The sequence below is a fragment of the Protopterus annectens genome, chromosome 6.part0 (assembly GCF_019279795.1).
Source record: "Protopterus annectens isolate FY-2018-M chromosome 6.part0, PAN1.0, whole genome shotgun sequence".
Classification (NCBI taxonomy): domain Eukaryota; kingdom Metazoa; phylum Chordata; order Ceratodontiformes; family Protopteridae; genus Protopterus; species Protopterus annectens.
This window is the reverse complement of record NC_056737.1, coordinates 1,810,253,133-1,810,277,676: the sequence shown is the minus strand read 5'-3', so window position 1 is coordinate 1,810,277,676 and position 24,544 is coordinate 1,810,253,133. Positions and strand designations below refer to the sequence as shown.

Genomic DNA, 24,544 nt, shown 5'->3' with positions numbered 1-24,544 from the left:
ATAACTCCAGGATCGCACTAGAGTGGTGAAAAGATCATATACCTTTTACTTGCCTTACAGTACTCTCCACAGTGCCATATATACTAACTGCAGTTCAATGAAATGAGATTCAGTGACATGAGTTTTCAGCAAAGTGGTCAGGGTGAAATAAAGTTCAGTGGAATGAGATTCAACGAAACAAAGTACACCCATATATATATATATATATATATATATATATATATATATATATATATATATATATATATATATATATAAAAGTGTGTGTGTGTGTATATATATACATACATATATATATATATATATATATATATATATATATATATATATAGATACACACGTGTGTGTGTGTGTTTATGTATCCACAGACAAATGTATATTACAGACAACTTCAAAGATCATACACAGTTGAGCAAAGGAAGAGAATTCCAATCCCCTACTGTTATGCAATCTCACTGAATTACCCTTCAAGTAACTGATGTACCAGCTGGTTAGCGAAAAGTCTTCAACATTTTTGTGTCAAATCAACTACCAACCAACCAGGGAGGTGGGTCCATAATATACGTATAGTTTATATAAATGGAAAAAATATATATCACAAATAAACTCTAGGTTTTTTTTAGTTCTTTAAACTTCCCAAAACTGCAAGTGTTTTCATTCTAATCAAAAGGAATTCTTTGGACAATCTCAGTAAAACTATACAAAGTATTTGATTAAGAAATTATTGAATAATAAAACAAATTAATCAGAAATTGAGCAAATTAGTGGTTGGAGAGGATAGGTAATGTACTAGCCACGATACTGTGCAATCCTGCATTCTGTATTCAGTAAATAATTCCTGCATCTCTAAACTTAAATGCAGTGTGGAAAGAGGCGGTGTATGTTAATGCCAGTAAAGATGGTGTATGTTAATGCCAGTAAAGATGGAACAGCTAGGGAGGACAATGACAAACGTATGCTTTCGTCTACTGAAGATCGGGGGGGCAAAGGAATTCTATTTACTAATTATCCACAAACTCACAGGATGCATAAAGACACACAAGATCCTTGGCATCAAAAATAGTGTAGCAACGATCCTACAGGCCTGTTCTAAGGTACTCCAAAATTCACTTCCAAAACAAGGATCTCTTAGGTATGTCATTATAGATGCATGCACTGCAGCAAAACCTCAGGAGCACTCCACATATAATTTCTTCCACCACCAACAGTCTCCCAAGTGGTCTGACCAAGCCCTTCAGGCTACAAAAACAGCCAATCACCATGGTAATGTACTTGTTATACGTGATTCTATAATTATCACATCAATGCACCACTCACAGGGCTCAGCAAACACAGGTAACAGTCTTTACAATCTCAAGTTCTAGAATCTGCCATATCACCAAGATACTCAAATCCCTTTATCCAAAGTACAAATATGATTTGGTCAATGTCTATGTGGGTGCAAATGACTTGAGATGTCCTCCTTTAGACTATATGAAGATGGATGCAATATAGATCTCCAATTACTTAATGCTGGAAAGAAATTAGTCTTGAGTATTATCCTACCATGCCAAGAATGATGCCACAATATATGTAAATGATGACTGATTTACAAATGGCTTAGCTATTGCTGCCAATGAGTGAGAACACAGTGTGTGTCAGCCTGGTGGAAGATGGAAAATTGTGCAGTCTGTTTGGCTCAGTCTGGTTTTAATCTATCTTTCTAAGACTTTCACAAACTAGCTAGTATTCTCTCTAGTCCATAACACCTTTTCTTAGACAATGTCATCCTATACAGGATACTAACATAGTAAATATAAATTCTAATTTGTCTAATATCAAAATAGCGCGGTTCAATACTAGCAGTATTAATAACAAAAGTGAACTCTCTAAATATCTTCCTAATGCTTGAAAATGTGGATATTTGCCTTGCCACCCAAAACACGGTTCCAGAACACTTCCAACACTTCCTCCTTCCCCGACTCCTCGATCTACCACTCATTAGGACTGCAAGTGCAGATAAAGATAATGCTGGAGTTGCATGTTTGTCACCATCTGAAAAATCCTCACCTCTAGACTAATCAACCAGGACAATGATCCTTCCGATCGAATAATCAGTAAGCAAGACCTCATACCACATCCTGACTAATTCTATGTAACCACTAATCAAAAAACATAGTTTAATAAATTGGAGTCCCTCTCAATTAACCCAAATGCAATTGTTTTGAATGACGTAACCATCCCTCCATAAATCAGTACACTTGTATTTCTGCAATTCAATGCATGCGATGCTTCCTTGACTGTCAGTGCAAGCTCTCTCAACCAAGTGGTACCATCCCCCACTGGGGCACCAACATAACACAACTTTGTCTCATAAACATGGCCCATGACCTGCTCCTCAGCCACTGTCACACACTCACTAGTTAAATCACATCACAGACTGGTGTTCTTTACTGTACAATCCCCATACAGGCAAACAACCAAGCCAACCATATACAAAAGGCATCTCCTTGCATTCAGCAATGGCCTCAGACAGACTTTGATGACCCAATAACAAATACCACTGCATATACCCAATGTCTATACTCCATCTCAACTCTTGCACAGGCACTCATGTTCAGTCCAACACCAATACAATGCCACGTTTACAAATAAAACCTCTCAGTGGAACTCCACTGGAAAAAAAAAACTATGATAAAATGGAAAAGCTCATAGCTTTAAAGAAAAAAAATATTGTGTTAAAATAAACCTCAAAAGGGTTAACAAAGACCTCAGGAGCAAGAAAAAATACTACACAGCTAATTATGAACTACAAATTGTAGACAATTATTTTAGCAGTCTACAGTCTTTGCTCATGAAACAATAACATAAGTAAACTATGCACTGTTAATCTGCATACCGAGAGGCCTGCAATAGACCACAAAACAAACTTCAAAGTATTACATCCCTCATTACCCTTGCGACAGTAGCCAGATCCTGTGCTGATAAGCAATGGATTAGTGTGTCTGTAATATCTACATTATCTGTCTTGTATTGTAAATACTGGCAGTGCATGCCAGCTGGACTTTATCTTTAGTTAAGAATGCATGTGCTCTCTGGAAAACAACAGCCAAAAAAAGTTCTTAACGGTGTCAAAAATAGTGATGACAGTAAACTGTACACAAATGTTAATTGCTTCCTAAGCTACATAGGGTTTCCTTTAAAATTATGGACATGAACAACAACTGGGCCTGCTCCTTTAAAAAAAGGCTGCTCACTTTGTGTACCTACAACACAAGTGAGACTCCATAACCTCTGTCCTCCCTGCACAAAAGCAGGCTCCCAGATAACCAGTCAAATATATCAGGAGACTTCCGCTGAGATTATCCACGTCTGCCTTCACACCACCAATTCACCAAGTGGAACAGTGGTCATTGCTGCAAACAACTGATGTAAACATCTGCACTAGAACTGCAGATTACAGAATGCAGTTTAAAAGTGTACCTACTCTACTCTACAAGGTTAATGTCGCACATTACCTATGAGACATGCTATTCTTTGAAACATGTTTTTTTTCAAGCCTACTGTTTCAATAGTATTTCAGCGCCATCTGCTGTTACACTAACTCGCCTTGGTCTTGCTTTGTCATTGCAAATCACCTGAGTTAAAATATATACTTCATAGTATCCAGCTTCTAGGTCAGTATATAAGCAAAACAGAGCTGTGTTGCTTCACTTTTTTCATTAGACATTGTAAATGATGACATCATTTAGCACACAAGTACCAGGCGATTGGCTCATTATGTATGTAGTTTGTTATAACTGAGTGTTCTAAAAAGTCAAAAGCATTTTCCTACAGCATTTTTCCTTTTAAGCTGCAATTGATACAGTTGCTTAGGACAAACCTTTCTCTCTCCCTGAATTCAAGCTTAAATGCTTGAAAACTTCTCTACAACTATGTAAAATTTTAAACAATACTTTTGCTGCATTAATTGTGCATACTTATTTTATTTACTCAGCAATGCATAACTGTGAAACTACACCTGCTAACATTTTAACTGTGTTATTTTTAGGTCATCTCTCCTTATAGGTACTAAAAAGTCATGCTGCCTATACAAAGACAGCTGAGAGCTACCAACTAAAGTTGATAAACTTGCTGAGGCAATGTCCATATGCATGCAGTAAACCTTTACAGGAATTAAAAAAATAAGGGAGAAGTAATTTTAACTTTACTGTATATGCTTGCAGTTAAGCCAAAGCATGCACCAAACCATTAGGATGAGCAGTGTGATGGCCATCTTTCCTGTGAGTGTGCACATTTGAACAAAGTTCAATAAACACTGCACCTGAAGATTAGTGCAACTATTGCAAGGTATTTACCCAAGAAACTGCAGTATGCATAGTGTTTACACAGTCTGTTCACTAACTGCACATTGTAATGCAATGTAAACTGAAGTATATGAGAAGCTCCAGAGGACATCCCAAATTCCCCTTGAAAGACTGAAGGAGTTCTGCTGAATAAAGCCATACTGTTATCCACATAATGTAGCATTCTGGATCTCCATGTGACACACAGACACACAACTTCTTTTTATCTTGCAGTATCCCTCTCACCAGAGTTTCACTCAAAGATACTCAACTGATCCATGATCCATCTGGGCTACCAGGGGGGTGAGTCTTACAGTACATTCATTCCCCTTCTGATTACAGATAGCCACCCCATTGCTATCTACATAGTGGAACAGGGCTTTTCTTTTTATGGCCCTAAATTCTCCATTTGTTTGCTGATAAATGCCCAGGAAAAGCATGCAGTGGGCCTTTGCAAGGACTATCACCTACTTCCACAAATAATGTAATCCACTAAGGTCCTGCATCCTTTCAGCAAACACCTCTGTCTGGTCTGTTATCTTAAATGGAGATAAAAGAAAACCGTATGCACCCTAGGCATGTGTGCCAAACCCTCCTCATTCACAGAGACAAGCAGATCGTGCCTTGTGATGCCAAGTCACTTTCCTTGCCTGATACTCCAATGCCTGCTTCTAACTCAACCTGAGATGCCTGGTCCATACTTAGGGCTTTGGCAGAGCTAATCTGCATGTAGAAACAACAAATGCATTTTTAAAAGATGAGAAGAAACTGGAGTACCAGGAGAAAATCTACATAGAGTAGAGGTTTTATGCCCCCCCCCCCCTGTCTTTTTAGGCTCTCTTTTTCATACGCCAGTTTCTTCTCACGCTCTAAAACACATATGTTGATTGGCTCCACTATATTGTTTTTTATACATACCAGCTGAGCCATGGATTCTGAAGCTGCAAAGAAGAAATCTTAACCATATCACACTAAGAAAAAGATTGCTTCTAAAAGAAAATGTTGAGGCACACCAATCACGACTGAATAACAAAGAACACAAAATGTAGAGATAAGCACATCAAAAGCATCAATGGTACAGGAAATGGTACTCAAAAAAGTATGCATTAGAGAATACAGCACATGGCGTAAATTCTGCACAGAATGGCATACATATATAATACATAAACTGTGTTTTAAAGAACTAGAAAAGCATGTGGTCACTTACAAATGTTGTGAGGCTAGTTAAAATGGAACTGGATACTAAGGTGTCATTAGTTATCATTTCCATTGCTGAAAACTATAAATTGTTTTAGCATGCATTACTGAAAAAAACTGCAATATTAGCAAAAATGCAGACTATTCAGAAAATGGTGCTCGAGACTGAGCTGTCAGTAACAATGAAAAAATGCAAACACTGGGTCAGTATGAAATGTACTCAAGGATGATCATCATTGTATGGCACAGAAAAGAAAAATGGACTTGGACTAGCATTTCTGTAACAATCTGAATCTTACCAAATGTAAGATAACTTGTGATAACTGCCCCTGGCTAAGTGAAAAAAGGGAGGGAACTAGTAATGGTTTGGGCCAAACATGGGTCTGAATAATCTGCAAATAGCTCCTGGTAAGGGAACCAAAAATGGTATTCCCAGGTTGAGTGAAACCTATTTGATCCACCAAAGTAATTCCTTCTTGATGAAAAATGAGAGAAACTTGGAAATTTAATGGATTTCAGAGCAGAATCCAACTTGTCTTTAGGTACCACTGTATCTCCCCCTTGTCTGGAGTCTGGCATAAGGTATCATCATAAATGTTGATGCCATGTACCCCAGGACTCTCAATATCACTAGAAAGTATTCTCAGACACGAAATGAGCTATGTCTGGGCTATGGAAGGCTGTCATGGACAAAGTGCTGAGCCTGCATCCTAGAAAAATCAGATCCTGGGATGGGCTCAAGCAATACTTTTTGAGGTTTAAAGTGAATCATAGACTGTGCAGCAGATTCATTGCAAAGTCAAAGTCCCTTAGTATGCATCTCTTCGGAAAGAGGCTGAATCATGAGATCATCCACATAAGGAAAATGTGAATTCCCCAATATCTGCAAAAGGCAATGACAGGTACAAGACACTTTGTGAGTACCCTTGTGGCAACTGACAGACCAAAGGGTAAAGCAGAAAAACACAGAATCTTTAGAATTTCCTGCATTGTTATGAATAAGAATGTGAAAACAAGCATCCTTTAAATCCAATGTAATCAAAAAGACTTGGGGAAGGGTCATTGGAAGTAAAGATTGAAGTCAACATCTTGAAACTTGAATTTTGAGATGGGTGTTGAGAGAAGAAAGATCTGGAATGGGTCTCCAATTACCCTTCTTTCAAGGAACCATAAAGGCTCTAGAATAACACCCTGTCATTTCTTGATAAGGAGAAACTAATTATAATGCTCCCTGAGTAAAGAGGCGCCAAAGAAGATGGAGAATAAGTTGAATCTGGTTTTGAGCAGGCTGAGGAAAACCTGAGAGATATGAAGGAGTAATTCAACAGATTTTCTTTAATTTTTGGATAATAAACAGGATCAATGTGTCTGAAGTTATGGATTGCTAGGTTGGGAAGGACAGATACAGGTTTTAGATTCCTTGGAATCCTGCTGAGATTTCTCTTGAAATGTCTTTTTTTTTTTTTTTTGTAAGTACACTTTTAAGATGGCTTTTGACTCTTATGTATAAAGGGGACAGCCTTATCAGGGTAGTTTCTCTGAATATATAGAACTGGAAAATGGAAGGAAGGAAGATTTCTTAAAGTCTTGCATGATCTTACTTTGCTCTTACAAAGTTTTGAAAAATTCTGCAGCAGTATAACCAAAAAGATGTTGCTCATCCAGAGGGAAATTCAGAAGTTTAGCTTTGATACCCTCTGACAAAGGCTACGATTTAAGCCATGAGTATTTATGATGAAGAGACCCAATATCAGCTGCTCTAGAAGAGGGATCAACGACATCATAAATGTATTTAAGGGAATGCCTAGCAACAGTACAGTTGTGTACTCTTACCATAAATGTATATGTTCTAGTGTGTTCATTGTTGCAGTCATCACTGTTGGGTTCTTCCTGCTGGCAGGCAGCCCTCGATCGGCCAGAGTCCCAAAGTCTGGGTCTGACATCGGCTGAGGTCACTCCTTCCCTGACGTCAGAGCGCCAGGGGTATAAAGGCCTCAGCTGATGCCATTTTCCTCAGTTTTTCTTGCCCTAGATGTCAGGTGCCCAAAAACAAAAGGCCAACAGCTTAGTCAGAAGAATAAGCATGCATCAAACTAGAACATAACCAAAAATCACCAGCAAATATACCTCAGAGGAAGAGTAGTGCTAAGGAAACACAGACAGTACTCATAAAAACAGCAAAAGAGGGGATAGGAGGGAGGGTAACCCAGACTGCAACAGTGAACACACTTAAACATCTACATTTATGGTAAGAGTACACAACTGCACTATTTTCATCGTGTTTCACTGTTGCAGTCATCATTGTTGGTTTGAATCTCAAAGCTAAGAAAGGGTGGCTGGAGATGGTACAGAAGGGGTGGAAACAAGGCCCTGCAGGACTGCAGAGGCAAAGCCTGCCCTAGATTTAGAGCAGAGAGGGAGGTTGTAGTGCTTAGAAAAGGTATGCACAGAATTCCAAGTAGCAGCTTCTAAGATTTCCTTGATAGGAACTCCACTGAGGAAGGCTGCTGAAGTAGCAGCAGCTCTGGTAGAATGTGTCCTAATGTTAATAGGAACTGGTTTGCCATGATGAGAGTAACAGAACCTGATGCAGTGGGCAATCCACTTAGAAATAGTTTGTTTAGTGATTGTTTTTCCCTGTGATGTAGCAGCATAGGCTACAAACAATTGGTCAGTTTTCCTAAAAATCTTGGTCCTGTCCAGGTAAAAGCGAAGCTGCCTGTGTATGTCTAAAGAATGCAAAATTCTCGCTCCTTCATTTTGAGGATTAGGATAGAAAGTAAGTAAATGAATAGCCTAATTCAAGGCTACTTTAGAAACCACCTTAGCATAAAGGTTGGTTTAGTCCTCAGGGAAACCCTGTCCTGATGAAAAATAATGAAGGGTTCCACAGCCATGAATGCTTGCAATTCCGGAACTCTTCTGGCAGAGGTTATTGCTAAAAGAAGAGCAGTTTTCCATGATAAAAACTTTAAATCTGTGGTAGCCGCAGGTTCAAAAGGAGGCAGAGTTAGCTTTTCCAAAACATAGTTGAGATCCCAAGCGAGAACTGGAGCTCTTCTAGGGGGCCTTATATTCTTTGCCCCCCTGAGATATTGTTTAAGTAATGCATGAGAAAAAATTGGAGGATCCGTATTGTAGTGTGCAGAAATAGCCAAGGCATGTATTTTGATAGATGAAGAAGATAAGCCCTTATGCAACATCTCTGTTAGGTATTGTAAAATCAGAGGATGTTTGGAACTGTAGTATCAACACCCTGGGCCTGATTCCAGATGCAAAATCTTTTCCATTTTCCTGCATAAGATTTCCTGGTGCTGGGCCTTCTAGCTTCAAGAATTACATCCATTACCTGTTTGGTAAGGATAGAATTGCTTATAGCCCCTGGATCCGCCAGACTGCTAGATTCAGAGTTTTGACATGGATGTGCAGGATCCGGCCGTCTTGTTGAGACAGTAGATGTAGAATTTGTGGTAGAATCCAGGGTGGACCCGGAGCCAAGTTAATCAGGGTTGAGTACCAGAATTGTCGAGGCCAGTTGGGAGCCAGTAGAATCATTTTTGGTTTGTCCTCTTTGATCTTCAGAAGTACCCTTGGTAGAAGAGGCAATGGAGGAAAAGCATACACTGAGAGGTTTTTCCAACTGAATGAGAGGGCATCCACTTTCCATGCCAGTTCGTGGTAGGTCCTCGTGCAGAATGTTTGCAGTTGGTGGTTTTGGGGGGATGCAAAGAGATCTATGCCCGGGCACCTCCATGCCTCTGTTATCATCCTGAATATCTGAACATCCAACATCCATTCATGTGGATCTGAGTGGTTTCTGCTTAGACTGTCTGCCAGAGAGTTGTCTTTTCCTGGCAGAAATTGAGCTTGTAAATCTACCTTGTAGGCAAGTGCTGTGTTCCACAGAGTCATGGCCAGTCTACACAGGGGGTAAGAGTGGGAGCCTCCCTGCTTGTTTATGTACCACATCATTGTACTGTTGTCTGCCTTTATCAGTAATTGCCCCGGTAGAATAAGATCCTTGAAAGCTGTCAGTGCATTCTGTACAGCTAGCATTTCCTTCAAATTTATGTGCAGGTGCATTTAGTCCTCTGCCCAGGCACCCTGAAGACATTTCCCTTGCATGTGGGCCCCCCCCTTGCATAGTCCGAAGCATCCGCCATCATCACTTGATTGGCTGGAGTGGGACAGAAAGGCTTTCTCTTGTTCTGGAGACAGGCCTCTGCCCACCAAAGAAATTCCCGCTGGAGGCAAGGCAAAATTGTGATCACCATTTCCAAACTGTGGCAATGCTGAGACCATACACTCTTGAGGTACCACTGTATTTTCCTCATATGCAGTCTTGCATATGGTATTGGCAGAATGCAGGATGCCATGTAACCCAAGGCCTGCAGAATTTTTCTTGCAGTTAGCTAACTCTTTGAAGCCAGGTTTTTGAAAGAGGAAGCCAGTTGCACTTTTTTGTCTGGTGTCAAGTAAGCCATCTGGGTTGTAGTGCTCAAAAGAGCACCCAGGAAAGTAATCTGTTGAGTGGGTACCATGTTTGATTTCTTTAGGTTCACTGTAAAGCCTAGACACCTGAGAAGATGCTGCACAAAAAACAGATGCTGAAGTAAAGTCTCCTTGTTGTCCGCTTGAATGAGACAATCGTCCAGATAAGGGTATATTTGAATTCCCTTCTGTCTGCAGAATGCCATTACTGGTGCCAGGCACTTGGTAAAGACCCTGGGCGCAGTAGATAAGCCAGGGGGCAGCGCAGAGAACTGGTAAAGCTTCGAGCCCGCTTTGAATCCGAGATACCTTCTGCATTCCTGCCTTATAGGAATATGCAGGTAAGCTTCTTTTAAATCCAAAGTCACCATCCAAGCGTTCTTGCTCAGCATAGGCAGCAGCTGCTGCAGAGTGAGCATTTTGAATTTTGGTATATCCAGAAAGGTGTTTAGTATGGAAAGGTCCAGGATTGGTCTCCATATGTTTTTCTTCCTGGGAACCAAGAAAAGTCTTGAATAAAAACCTTGCCCTATTTTTGTGTTTGGTACCAATACTATGGCCCTCATAGCCATGAGGGACTGAACTTGCTTCTGAGCCTCTGCCCATTGATGCTTTGGCAGGTCTGGCCATCCATTTGGTTTTGGCAAGGTATGGAAATGAAACTTGTAACCCCTTAAAACTATGTCCAGAACCCATTTGTCTTGGGTTATGCGGCTCCAATTGTGATGAAAAAGAGAAATTTTTCCTCCCAAAGGCGCGTCCAGGAGAGGAGCCCCTGGAGCTAATAAGGGAGAGTCATAAAGACCGTTTCCTGTAAGGTTGTGACCTATCTTCTCCACTCTTGGGAGAAGGAGCACTCCACTGCCTGGGTCTGAAAGAGATCTGTGCCTGTCCTCTTCCTCTGGAACGCCTGTATCTGCCTCTCTGGGGTCTGTCCGAGATCGTAAAGGACCAAGGCTTAGCTGGCCAGTTCCTGCTAAATCTAGGTGGTTGCACCTGTAGAAAATCTTTAACCGTCTGCATAGATTTGGCCTTGTCTTCCATTTTCTTTAATACCTCCTCGGCTTTGGCCCCAAACAAAACATTGTGCTGTAGAGGGGCATCCAACAGTTTTGCCTTAACCTGATCTGGCAAACTTTGCTCCCTTAACCAAGCATGCCTTCTAATAACTGTGCCAGTTGCTGCAGCCCTGCAAGAAGCCTCCAAAGAATCAAAACCACAGTGCAGGGTATTTTACCCACCTGCTCAATAGCATGCAATAAATCCTGTAACTTCTTATTTTCTGCAAAACCAGAAACAGCTGACATCTTTTGCTTCAACACAGACAAAAGGTATTGCTGATATTTCAACATATGAAATTGACAGTTCAAAGCTCTAATAGTCAACGTAGCAGAAGTATAAACTTTTTTTCCCCATCTTTCCAAGGCTCTGGACTCTGTCAGAGGGAATAGGGCTCTTAGCAGAGGCCACTTTAACACCCTTAGGGCCCTGAGAAATAGTTTCTGGATCAGCTGAAGGATTTTTAAAAAGGAATTTGTGAGAATCTGGAACCCTATAATACCTATCAGGTTTGGCAGGAGCAGGAGGAAAGGAATCAGGAGAGAGGGTAGATTCTGTAAAAACATCATCCACAATGTCCAAGACAGGGGGGATAGCCAGGGGCCTATGCTGGGGGAGAAGAAAATCCCTAAGCCTTCTCTTGGATTCAGAGTATTCCTGCCCTTCCCAGTGGAAATGCTCTCTCATGTCATGCAAGGTTTCCCCAAAAGAATAATCTTCAGGAGGAGAAGCTGAAGGAAGGGATTCTTCAGCATCAGAATCCTCATAAGGAGGGAAGGAATAATCCTGCTGAGAGGAAGAAGCAGAAGAAATTGAAACCTGATCTGATGAATCATAATCTGGCTCTTGCCTAGGCCTTTTGTCAGGGGGGGGATGGGAACCCCTGAACATAGTCAACAGGTCTTCGGCCATTTAAAGCATCTGTCCCTGAGGTCTAGGGCCCTGAACTGAAGAGACCTGTGCTTGTTTCTTTGTCTTTGCTGGAGCCTTAGTCTTTGTCTTTGACTGTAAAACTGAAGCCATCTTTACATGAAGCTGTGTAGGCCTGAAAACCCCCTCAGAAGCCGATGCCTGCACAGTGGCTCCGGACCCATCTGAGGGAGCATTATCCGAAGGTCCAGTCCCTTGAAATTCTGAAGGCCTCATCGGCTCCTCGTGGGAGCCGGTATAGGCAAGCGGTTCAAAAGTGGCAGACAACAGGGGCTGCGAAAGCGCCTCACTGACGACAGATGAACTGGCTCTGGTAGAGAAATGTCATCCGTTTTGGACCTCGGAGGCCTGTCTTTATCTTTGTGCCATTTATGTGCTCAAGCCGGATAAGAATCCAACGACATATTGTAGTTAAATCTTCTCCCAAAACAATGGAAGGCAAAATCGTACCTGCGCTTAATAGTGCGTTGGTTAAATCTAGCACAAAACCTACAACTAGCTACGTCGTGGTCAGGGCCTAGGTAAGGGATACATTATGAATGAAAATCCTTATGAGGTATTTGCTTCCCACAAGAAATACAATTAACTTTTTCTGACATCGGACTGGAGCAAGAAAAAAGTTTCCCCAACTGGGTACTTAGCTTTAAGAAGAAGTCGTCTTCAGATAAAATCACCAAAAGTGAAAAGGAGTCGGCCGACCGGCACTTGCGAACTGCTTTGCTTCGGGCATCACATGGCAAGAAAGACTGTGGAAAATGGCGTCGGCTGAGGCCTTTATACCCCTGGCGCTCTGACGTCAGGGAAGTAACGACCTCAGCCGACGTCGGACCCTGACTTTGGGACTCTGGCTGATCGAGGGCTGCCTGCCAGCAGGAAGAACCCAACAGTGATGACTGCAACAGTGAAACACGATGAACATCTGAGTAACAGAGTTAAGAAGAAACAAGGCAGATGATTTAGTATACTGAAAGGATATTCCTCAAATCCCCCCCCCCCAAAAAGACATCTGATCATATGTGTTTGGTAACTGACAGCATAAAATGATAGTGTGGGCTGGGGTGAACACCTTTTTGCAATATCTATCAACAGCTCTATTACTTTATCAGTGGTCAATATAAATATATTAAATATAAAACATTATACAAGGAAAGCGGTTTATTAGGCTTTTCACTAGAATCGGAGATGATAGCTGGATCTGAGGAGGGGTTCTAAATTTTTGTGAGTCTGGGCCTTTGTAAAATTTGTCAGGTTTTATCAGGTTTCTGTGCAAGTGACAAATTCAGGATTAATGCAAGCAGTAGGAAAAGTGTTCGGCAATGAATGGCACAGAGGTTAAGCAACCTCATTTCCTAAAGTTCATAGTATCATTTCTGATCACATAACTGGGAATTTTCCCACTGAAAATACTGCATCATTTTAATGACAGTATCTCCAAAAGAAAGTTGTCGAGTTATGAGACAAAGCATCCTCATCAACAATGGCATAAATCACCGAGGATTGATTTTGGGAGGAATAAGCCAAAGAAACTTCCTCAGAGATGGTCCTCTGCCTCAGAAGAAACCTCTTTCTGTCTCCTGAAAGGAGATGAAGCAGAGCAGCAGCAAAAAAACTGAGGAGGCTTGAAAGACATAATGGCCCCGAAAAGCCCTTGTGTAAATTTCTGCCATTCATTCTGGGATCCACAGACATCTGAGGGGAGGCAGTATGCTTAGACACCTGCTGCTTCTTAAGTGGGACATCTGCTTGCACAAAACTTGGTGGCTTCGAGTCCAGAAGCACTTTAAGGAACCAGGGACATCTTCCCTAACTAATATCTTGGGTATGCCTTCAAGTCACTCCAAAATAATAAGCTATGTTTCTCCCTTCTCAAATGAAACAAAGGACTGGTCATATGTGATGGGCATGAGAGAAGGCTGCACTATAAAGACCTCCTGAGCCAACACAATCATGATCGAGAGAGCAACTGGACAGTCTGAGGATTTACGAGACACAACGGAGACTTATGGGACTGACTGGATAACTGACTCTGTGGCCATTTTATCTTGCTTAAGCTCCTTAAGCCTTTGGTTTTCTAGGTAAACATTTAAGGAAAACAGATGGCTAGGTCGGGTCTTAGGAACAGATGACTGACAGAAAGAATAGTCTTTATAGGTATGATCAGCATCTAAGCAAAAAAAGACACTAAATGATGGTCTCTGAGGAATATGCTGCCACAATCCCCTCTTCAAAAACAAGTATAAAAAACTCACTGACCAAACAGTAGAGAAGAGGAATGGTCCCCAGTGGGCTTATTCCTCTGTCCAATGGCTAAGGAAGAGGCACAAACTGTATGACTGACAGACCAAAGTTAAGCAATAGCTCAGTGTTCAAGCTGGCAGCAAGTAAGTTCTTAGGTAATTTGCACCAGTAAGTCCCTTATGTACCACCTAGCTCCTTCAGGCTTAGGTCATATATCAGATGCATGATGTAAGAGGAAAATGACAAGGCTTTGGCACGCTGGCCAGAAATATGGCCATTTTTGGCCAGATATCCCATCTGCTAGTAATACTACAATAGTGATCCAAAGAAGGAAGTATATGGATACATCTATGAACACAACGTTGTGTGTGTTTGTTCATATATTCTATACACATGCACAGATCTGGTTGCAGAAGTGTGCACACCCTTAAACTACTAGTTTGTTGAAGCATCTTTTGATTTAATTACAGCATTCAGATTTCTTGGGTACACCCCTGCCATCAATTAAAGAGACTATGATTAACCCCAAATAAAGCTCAGCTGTCCTAGTAGGATTTTCCTGACATTTACTCAGTTGTCTGCTACAGCAAAAGCCATGGTTCGCAGAGAGCTTACAAAGCATCAAAGGGATCTCATTGTTGAAAGGTATCAGTCAGGAGACGGGTACAAAAAAAATTCCACAGCATTGGATATACCATGGAACACAGTGAAGACAGTCATCACAAAGTGGAGAAAATATGGGACAACAGTGACTTTGCAAAGAACTGGATGTCTCTCCAAAATTGATGAAAGGACAAGACAAAAACTTGTCAGGGAGGCTGCCAACAGACATGCAGCAACACTGAAGGAGCTGCAGAAATTTCAAGCAAGTACTGGTTGTGGACTACATGTGACAACAATCTCCTGTATTCTCCATATGTCTGGGCTATGGGGTAGGGTTGCAAGATGAAACCCTTTTCTTACTCAGAAAAACATCCAGGCCTGGCTAAAATTTGCAAAACACAACCACAACCCACGCTGCTGAAACCCTTACAAATGCCTTCTACGAGGACCTCCAGGAATGTATGGATCAAGCAATCCCTAATAAAATCAAGACCCTTTCCACCAAAGGCAGGCGCCCGGTCTGGTGGACCCCAGCCATAAACAAACTCTACAACAAGAGGAGAAAGCTACTACATGACAGAGCAAAATCCCTAAAAGGGAAGGCATCTCTGATCAATACTAGCAAAAAACTACGATCACTCATAAAATCATCCAAGGCCAACTTTGAGATAAAAATCGCTAATGACACAAAAGACAATCATAAGGCCTTCTTTAGCTAGGTTAGAAACCTGGGTGGAAACTCCCAGATATGCTCAGAATTAGTCCAAAATGATAAAAAAATCACTGAACCCACAGACATTACCAACATACTGGCAGACAGGTTCAGTGCAAATTTCTCCCCCCCCCCCCAAAAGGAGAAATATCTATCCCACCCGAGTCTAGCCTCCCAAACATCTCAGATGCCCAGGTGAGAGCTGCTCTCTCTAAAGCAAAAAACACAGCATCAATGGGACCGGACGGTGTCCCTGGCTGTGTGCTACACGAACTCAATGAGGAACTAAACCCACACATAAGGCTGCTGTTTAATCTTAGCCTTACTACAGGATACGTGCCAAAGAATGGCGTACGGCAACTGTGGTCCCACTCCACAAAGGCGGTGCTTCTACGGACCCCGGAAATTACCGCCCCATAAGCTTGATGAGCCTTGTCTGCAAAGCTATGGAGAGGATCATAATGGATCTCATAAATAAAGACATTGGGGACCTACAGACACTGGATCCTACCCAATTTGGCTTTGTCAAGGGCAGATCCTGCCTCTTGAACTTGGTCGACTTTTTCGAAACAGTCACTAAGGCCATTGATGAGGGTAAGGCAAGTTCACACAGCCTACCTTGACCTAGCGAAAGCGTTCGACACAATACTCCACTCAGGCATCATAGAAAAGCTCACCAGCTTAGATGTAAACCCATATGTCACAAGATGGGTTGCAAACTGGCTCAAGGACAGAACACACAGGGTTAGAGTTGCTGGTGCCATGTCAGACTCTAAGCCGGTCACGAGCAGTGTCCCACAGGGCTCTGTCCTGGGCCTCCTCTTGTTCGGCATTTATTTTTCTGAAGTGCAGGCAAACATAGGGGGATTGTGGCTGACAAAATTTGCAGATGACTGCAAACTGGGCACCATAATTGACACTCCATCAGACACAGACATCCTCCAGAGAGGTCTCATAGAAATGGATAACTGGTGCCAGAGCCATGGCCTTAAGCTAAATGCCAAAAAATGTATAGTCATACCCTTTGGGAAAAACAAGGTAACCCCTAATTACCACATAGGTGGTAATCCATTAAACACGGAGGAAGTTATCAGGGACCTGGGGACCCAAGTTGACAGTAACCTCTCTTTTGACACTCACATTGCCAAAGTGGTTAGGAAGACCTTCTACATTGCCCACCTGATCATGAAGGGATTCACATCCAGATCAGGAGAGGTCATTGTACCCCTGTACTCTTCACTTATCAGACCAATGATTGAGTACAAAGCCCCATTCGGAATGTACCTTACCCGACACCTGCAGCAGTTGGAAAGACCCCAAAAGTTCCTCACCAAAAGGATAAAGGGGCTCAAACATATGTCATACGATGCCCGACTGAACAAACTCCAGCTCTATTCAGTCGCATACCGTCTGCTCAGAGGTGATCTGTGCCTGACATACAAGGCCATGTCCAACCCGGAATTAATGGACATGCTCCACCTCAAAAATCCAAATCCACCAGAGCCACGAGAGCAAGAGACTTAAACCTCAACACGGATATAAATAGGACGTGCTGGAGGGACAGATTCATCACCCAGAGACTCCCTACACTATGGAACAGAATCCCAGTCCATGTGAGGCAGAGCCCCTCACTGACTCTGTTCAAGAGAAATCTTGACGAGTGGATGGGAGATCATAGGTTTACCCCGGGAATCATCTCTGTATCACTGCTGGACAGAGGCACAGCAAACTAATGGGTATAGTATTCTCATCCTAAGGGGTGGTGAAAGCCACACACACTCTGGCTAGGCTTATAAATGCCCTAGGGCAGATAGCCTAGTACGAACCTATGAACCTATGAACAATACATCACTTCTCCCAAAAGCATGTGGGAAAATGTGTCATGGTCTGATGAGACCAAGGTTGAACTTTTTGGCCACAATTCCAGAAGGTACATTTGGCGCAAAAACAACACTTCACATTACCAAAAGAACACCATCGCCACTGTGAAGCATGGTGGTGGCAGTATCATGCTTTGCGATTGCTTTTCTTCAGCTGGAACTTGGAATTTAGTCAAGGTGGAGGGAATTATGAACAGTTCCAAATAACAGTCACTTTTGGCCCAAAACTTTCAGGCATCTGATAGAAAACTGAAGATGAAGAGGAATTTCACCTTTCAACATGACAATGACCCCCAACCATACATTCAAATCAACAAAATAATGGCTTCACCAGAAGTAAATTAAAGTTTTGGAATGGCCCAGCCAGAGCCCCGACCTAAACCCAATAGAAAATATGTGGGGTGACCTGAAGAGGGCTGTGCACAAGAGATGTCCTCGCAATCTGACAGATTTGGAATGCTTTTGCAAGGAAGAGTGGCCAAATATTGCCAAGTCAAGATGTACCTAAGAAGACTGAATGCTGTAATTAAATCAAAAGGTGCTTCAAAGTATTAGTTTACGGATGTGCACACTTATGCAACCAGTTTATTGTATGATTTTTATTTTCTATATTTTTTCCCCTAATAGATTTGTTTGTTTTTCAATTGAATTGTACAGATTATAGGTCACATTAAAGGCGGGAAAAGTTTTGAAATGATTTATTGTGGTCTCATTTTTTTATATCACAAAAACCTGGCATTTTACAAACATACATATACATGCGTACATGCATATATACATAAGGGACATGTGGGGGGTGGCAATGCTCCTCACATGGGTGCTTTACGTGTCCTGATACTCACAGTCTAGGTGAGCATGTTATTTCACAAGTTTGACTGATTCAGTTTGCTACTGGCAGATTATGTGCTGAATTCTTATAGTGGACCCATTCATTGGTATATGCCTTCACTCAAAGTCTAAGCTGCAGGGTGGCAAAGTGGCTAAAGAGTGACTACTAGCCTGTGACAGCTGGCTAGGTCTGTACATGAAGAAGCTATGGTCTTAATCAGTGTCTATAGCTAAGTAAACCATGGGAAAGCGTGCAACTCTTGGGCTACCAGCAGTGGTCAAGAACTCTAATGAAATATTTATGGGGACATGAAAAAATGAAGCATTTAGGAGTATGGATTAGAAAAGACTCTATCGGGGGAGCTAAGGCTATGTGGAAAGAGACTAAACAGAAGATAATACAAAAATTGAGAAACTGGAAGATTTGTTATATGGATATGGATAATAAGATACAAGCAATTAAAATGTTTTTAGTCCCTTTAGTCTTATACACAGGTCAGGCATATTTTTATCAACCAAAGGAGATGATGTGGATAGCAATTAAAAAAGAGTTGAAGGATTTTATCTGGGAAGGAAAAACAGGAAGGGTCAAGTGGGATAAAGCTGATTCTTCCAATAGAACAAGGCAGACTAGGATTACCCAATTTGAGGGTGCACTTTAGAGAAACACGGTCAAGGCTCTTAACATGAGCAGAAAATAATGAAGTGGAAAGGAATGATGATAACACGGGGGGAAGCTCAAGAAATAAGGACAGATTGGGATTTTGAATGCAGACTCTTAAGGAGAACAACAACAATCATATAGAGTATTATATTCATAAAATAGAAAGGGGTATTCTAAGAACCAAACCAGCACGAGAATGGAAAAAAGAGATACTGCCAATAGAGATGACTGTGGTTAGGGATACAGATAATACACAACTGGCAAAGGAACCAATGTACTGGGAGGAAATAACTAGAAAGGGAAAGGTAATAAGATGGGAACAGGCCAAGAATTTATTTGGACTGCAGGTTAGAGATTGCCTTCCCTATCAAGGACTGATATTAGAGTATAGGCAAAGAGAAAGAAATATGGGGGTCCTAAATGAAAGACAAGCACTGGTAGAGTTTTTAAAAGAATCTACAACAGAAGCTGACATTAAAAAATGGAATAATTAGTAGAGCTTATAAAATATTGCATGATGATTATAAGAATCAATCAGAGGTGCTTAGAAAGGATTTGGAAGAGAGGTTGGATAAGCAATTCACAAAGAGACAATGGGGGGATATATGTATACCTCCCAAATATGCAACAAAGTCTAGAAGATTTAGGATCTTTGCCTGGAACTGTTTACATAGGTATTTTTATACCTCAAGTACACACCAAAGATTTTTTCCTCAGGTGGATAGCAAAGGTTGGAGGTGTGATGGACAAGAAAGAGGGGGCTGGGAACATATTTTATGGGAGTGTAATGAGCTGACAGACTTTAGGAATTTCCCTGCAGACTGCTCTGCCGGAGAAAGCTATGATGCAGAATCGGAATTGCCTTGACATAGTAAAGCCTTGTGGAGTCTAACTATGGTGGCTGCCAAAAAAGCAATTACTAGAAAATGGAAATCAAAGTTTAGAGCAGCTTTACTGGAAGTAGTGACTACATTAACAGAGATAAAATAAAACTGGAACTGGGATCTTTAGAAAAGGGAAGGAGCAAACTACACAGGAAAAATGGGAATTGTGGGAACAATATATGTAGATAAGGATAGAGGTTTAAGAGGCAGGATTTGACTGAGTCATACAATGCTTAACTGACAATGACCGGGCAGATTATAAGTGATGTATAATGTTTGCAACTACAGTTGTTTCAATAGTGTCTGTGATATATAATGTTTGCAATTAAAGTGGTGTCAATGTGGTTTGTTTTTCATTTATATAAATGTAATATTGTTTATGCCATATATGGTCATTTAATAAAGATGTTTATTGGCAAAAAAAAACCTAATGAACTGTTGCAGTACTTCTAGGACTCCCCATTATTACCGCTCACAGGTCCTATTGACTGCGGAGGTAAAAATGACAAAAAAGAAAAATCAACCTGCAAATCTTATGTTGCCATGCTGTATTAGAACTTTGTCATTTCTGTTGTGTTTGCTGGAAATAGCCGAGGGGTTTGAACTTCTGTATGCCACATGAATTCACTAAATTCAAGACTGCAAGCCTTTTCGAAGAAAAAGAAAAAAGCTATTCTACAAAGTCCACTGTCTTTTTAAAAGGATAATCAAAGCTGGCCAGCACAGTGGTATGGAGGGAATGTGCCAAAATGCACCATTCAACCCAGGTTTGAATATGGATGACAGAGTTGACAAATGAATGAGAATAAACTGAATGGAAGGATAAAGGGTACGGCATCATCACATGACTGTATCCAACTAGCGATCAGACAGTGATAAGTTAAGCTGTTCTGTGCTACTCACACAAAAAACATATCCAAAATTTTTGGCAAGATCATGAATGTGGGTGCACAGGCATGTCACCCAACTTGAATGTGGTTTTGTGCGTGTGTGTGTGTGTGTGTGTGTGTATATATATAGAGAGATCACAGAGTCATTTCTCAAAACACTCCCACTGCCAAGGTATAAAGAGTTGTCTTAGTCACATCTGACACTCACTCCTACACATGAAAAAACAGATGAGAGAATATACAGTGGATATAAAAATTTTACACAACCCTGTTAAAATGCCAGGTTTTTGTGATAAAAAAAATGAGACCACAATAAATAATTTCAAAACTTTTCCTACCTTTAATGCGACATATTATCTGTTACAGGAAAAAAAAAACATATAATAAGCTGTTTGCATAAGTGTGCACACCCTTAAACTAATACTTTGTTGAACCACTTTTTGATTTAATTACAGCATTCAGTCTTCTTGGGCAGGAGTCAATCAGCATGGCACATCCTGACTTGGCAAGATCTGCCCAGTCTTCCTTGCAAAAGTGCTCCAAATCTGTCAGATTGCATGGGCATCTCTTGTGCAGTCCTTTTCAGGTCACCCCACAGATTTTCTATTGGATTTAGGTCTGGGCTCTGGCTGGGCCATTCCAACTTTTAATTTTCTTCTGGTGAAGCCATTCTTTTGTTGATTTGGATGCATGCTTGGGGTGACTGTCATGTTAAAAGGTGAAATTCCTCTCCACCTTCAGCTTTCCAGCAGATGCCTGAAGGTTTTGGAGCAAAAGTAACTGGTATTTGGAACTGTTCATAATTCCCTCCACCTTGACTAAAGCCCCAGTTCCAGCTAAAAAAAAAAGCAACCCAAAGCATGATACTGCCACCACCATGCTTCATCATGGGGGATGATGTTCTTTTGGTGAGGTGAAGTGTTGTTTTTTGTGCCAAATGTATCTTTTGGAATTGTGGCCAAAAAGTTCAGCCTTGGTCTCATCAGACCATAACACGTTTTCCCACATGCTTTTGGGAGACTTGACGTATTGTTTTGCAAATTTTAGCTGGGCCTGGATGTTTTTCTGTGTAAGAAAAGGCTTCCGTCTTGCAACCCTACCCCATAGTCCAGCCATATGGAGAATACAGAAGATTGTTGTCACATGTAGTACACAACCAGTACTTGCCAGAAATTCCTGCAACTCCTTCAGTGTTGCTGTAGGTCTCTTGGCAGCCTCCCTGACCAGTTTACATCTTGTCTTTTCATCAATTTTGGAGGGACGTCCAGTTCTTTGCAGTCACTGTTGTCCCACATTTTCTCCACTTTTTGATGACTGTCTTCACTGTGTTCCATGGTATATCCAATGCTGTGGAAACTTTTTTGTACCCTTCTCCTGACTGACACCTTTCAACAACGAGATCCCTTCGATACTTTGTAAGCTCTCTGTGAACCATAACTTTTGCTGTAGCAGGCAACTGAGTAAATGTCTGGAAAATCCTATTAGGCCAGCTGAACTTTATTTGGGGTTAATCAGAGTCTCTTTAATTGATGGGGTTAATCAGAGTCTCTTTAATTGATGGCAGGTGTGTACCCAAGAAGACTGAATGTTGTAATTAAATTAAAAGGTGCTTCAACAAAGTATTAGTTTAAGGGTGTGCACACTTATGCAACCAGCTTATTATAAGCAAATTTTTTTTATTTTGTTTTTTATATTTTTTCCCCCTAACAAATTTGTTTTTCAATTGAATTGTACGGTTAAAGGTCACATTAAAGGTGGGAAAAGTTTGAAATGATTTATTGTTATTTCATTTTTTATATCACAAAAAAATGGCATTTTAACAGGGATGTGTGAACTTTTTATATTCACTGTAAGTAGGGACAGCAACAAGATCACAGACTGGTTTGGAATAGGGCCAGCTCCATTGCATCTACCTTTCTTGCATCTCTTACAAATCTATTTTACAGGATATCTTTGATGCTGAACTATCGCCTCAACATATACTAGTGATCTTTAATTAGAGGGGATTATGAAAAACAAGGTATTTAGTTCATTGGCATCAATTAACTTCCCCCTCAAAACTGTACAGCATGAAAACTTGGAGCCATTTGTAGTGTCTATCTCTCCAGAGAGTGTGCATAAAATATACTAAACAAAAAACAAAATAATAAAGGACCCAACCTGTATTACATCTTATCTCTATGATAAATGGAATGCAGTAATGCAAAAATCAAGTTTATTCTTTCACTGTACCTCTTTTTTGTTTTCAGCTTCTTCCAGCATCTTTAGTTGCTTCAGCTGTTCATCTGTAGGCTTCATCCTGCCCTCTTTTAAATCATGTACTGCCTTGCAAAATAAACAGATTTCATCATAATTGGGATAAAAAGAGAATATGAAGACACATTCAGTAACAATCACATGCTAAGTTCAATATTTCAGATTGGGAGAGATTCTCGAGAAGGACTCAGCAGACTTCAGTCCACATGTCACTACAAATATATTCACACATTCATATAAACACGCAAGACACTACACAAAATAAAAAAAACTATTGTTCAGGACTGTAACTGGGAAAATTTTTAGTTACAGAAATCATGAATATCTCCAGAATACAAACAAGCATTGCTAATCTGTTTCCACTGTGGAAGTCTAGGTTCAAATGTTGCTCTCTTACCATTTTTTAATGCAGGCCTCCTCTACACTCCTCTCCCGACCACTACTACATTTGGTCTGATTCCCCATCTCACCCACCCTATCTGAATACCCCATAGTAGCTCTTCTCTGGGCAATTCTGGATGCATCCCTGATACTTGATGGGACTCAACTTCTGAAAGTGTAGGGGAATTGCAGCTGTTCAGTTTGGGGACTGAGGAGTGAGGATTCAGATGAGTAAAAGCAGGCAAATGTTGGAAGTAATTATTTACTGGTGGTCAATCAAAATATCTAACAAAGGGAGAGTGAAGAGAAGTGTTACACCAACACCATGCAAATCTGTTACTTTCTCATCTTTAAATATTCCATCCTACAAGGTTACTAGTGACCACTATAGATCAAAGAGAGCAGTGAACCCTGCACTATCCCTCCTGTGGAGAATAGCTGGCCTAATCATCTTAATTCTAGCCATACCACCCCCACCAAATCTCACAAAGCACCTGGTCTGTACCTGAAGCTGGAGAGCCTACAGCATTACTATACCCACCAGCAGACCACATTCATACAGTTTTTCTGAAATGATACCCACTTAAACTCTGGAGATTCCCCAACATACTTAGATCATTACACTTTTCTATTTTCATTTATTTTTCTCTCTTCCATCTCCTTATATGGCTTTTTTTGAAGACCATATCTTATATTTTTGCTCCTTGGCTGAGCTTTTAACCTGTCCATTTTGATGAGGTCATTTCTGTTACTGCACACAACACCATGTGTGCCCTTAATGAATGATTAAGGAGAAGTAACAATTTTATGTTTATACTGATAATGTTTTCAGCTATGCACCCATGGATCACACCAGCCTTCTTTGCTATGTTGTTACACTGTCTGTTCTAAGTCTGTCAAAAAAGGTTTTAGGTTTGGACCAAAGAACCCAAAATGATGGTCTTTTAATGACACATAGGACCCAACTGTTCTGCTTGATAGTTTTCCAAGCTGAGGCAAGCTTAGAGAACCAGGTCTTCAGTCAGGAAACTTGCAGGGCCCTTGCAGAGTGGGCCACTTAGAGGACTTTGCATGGAAATCATGGGGGGGGGCAGCCTCAAACTTCATCAGATACCTCTTTCTCTATGTAGACTTATTCCTCTCCTAAAGTTTGGGTCTGTTTAGAGGGGGATTCTGGTTTAGAAAGGATTTTGTATGTGTTCTGCA

General features: G+C 41.0%; 1 protein-coding gene across 1 annotated transcript in view; it reads right to left on the bottom strand.

The window, feature by feature from the left end:
* The window catches only part of SNX31 (sorting nexin 31), a 553,376-nt gene that overhangs the window by 213,839 nt on the left and 314,993 nt on the right, over positions 1-24,544 (bottom strand). The window contains exon 7 of the mRNA XM_044073704.1: positions 22,934-23,026. Coding sequence (XP_043929639.1) covers positions 22,934-23,026 — 93 coding nt within the window. The remainder of the gene's footprint in view (positions 1-22,933; positions 23,027-24,544) is intronic.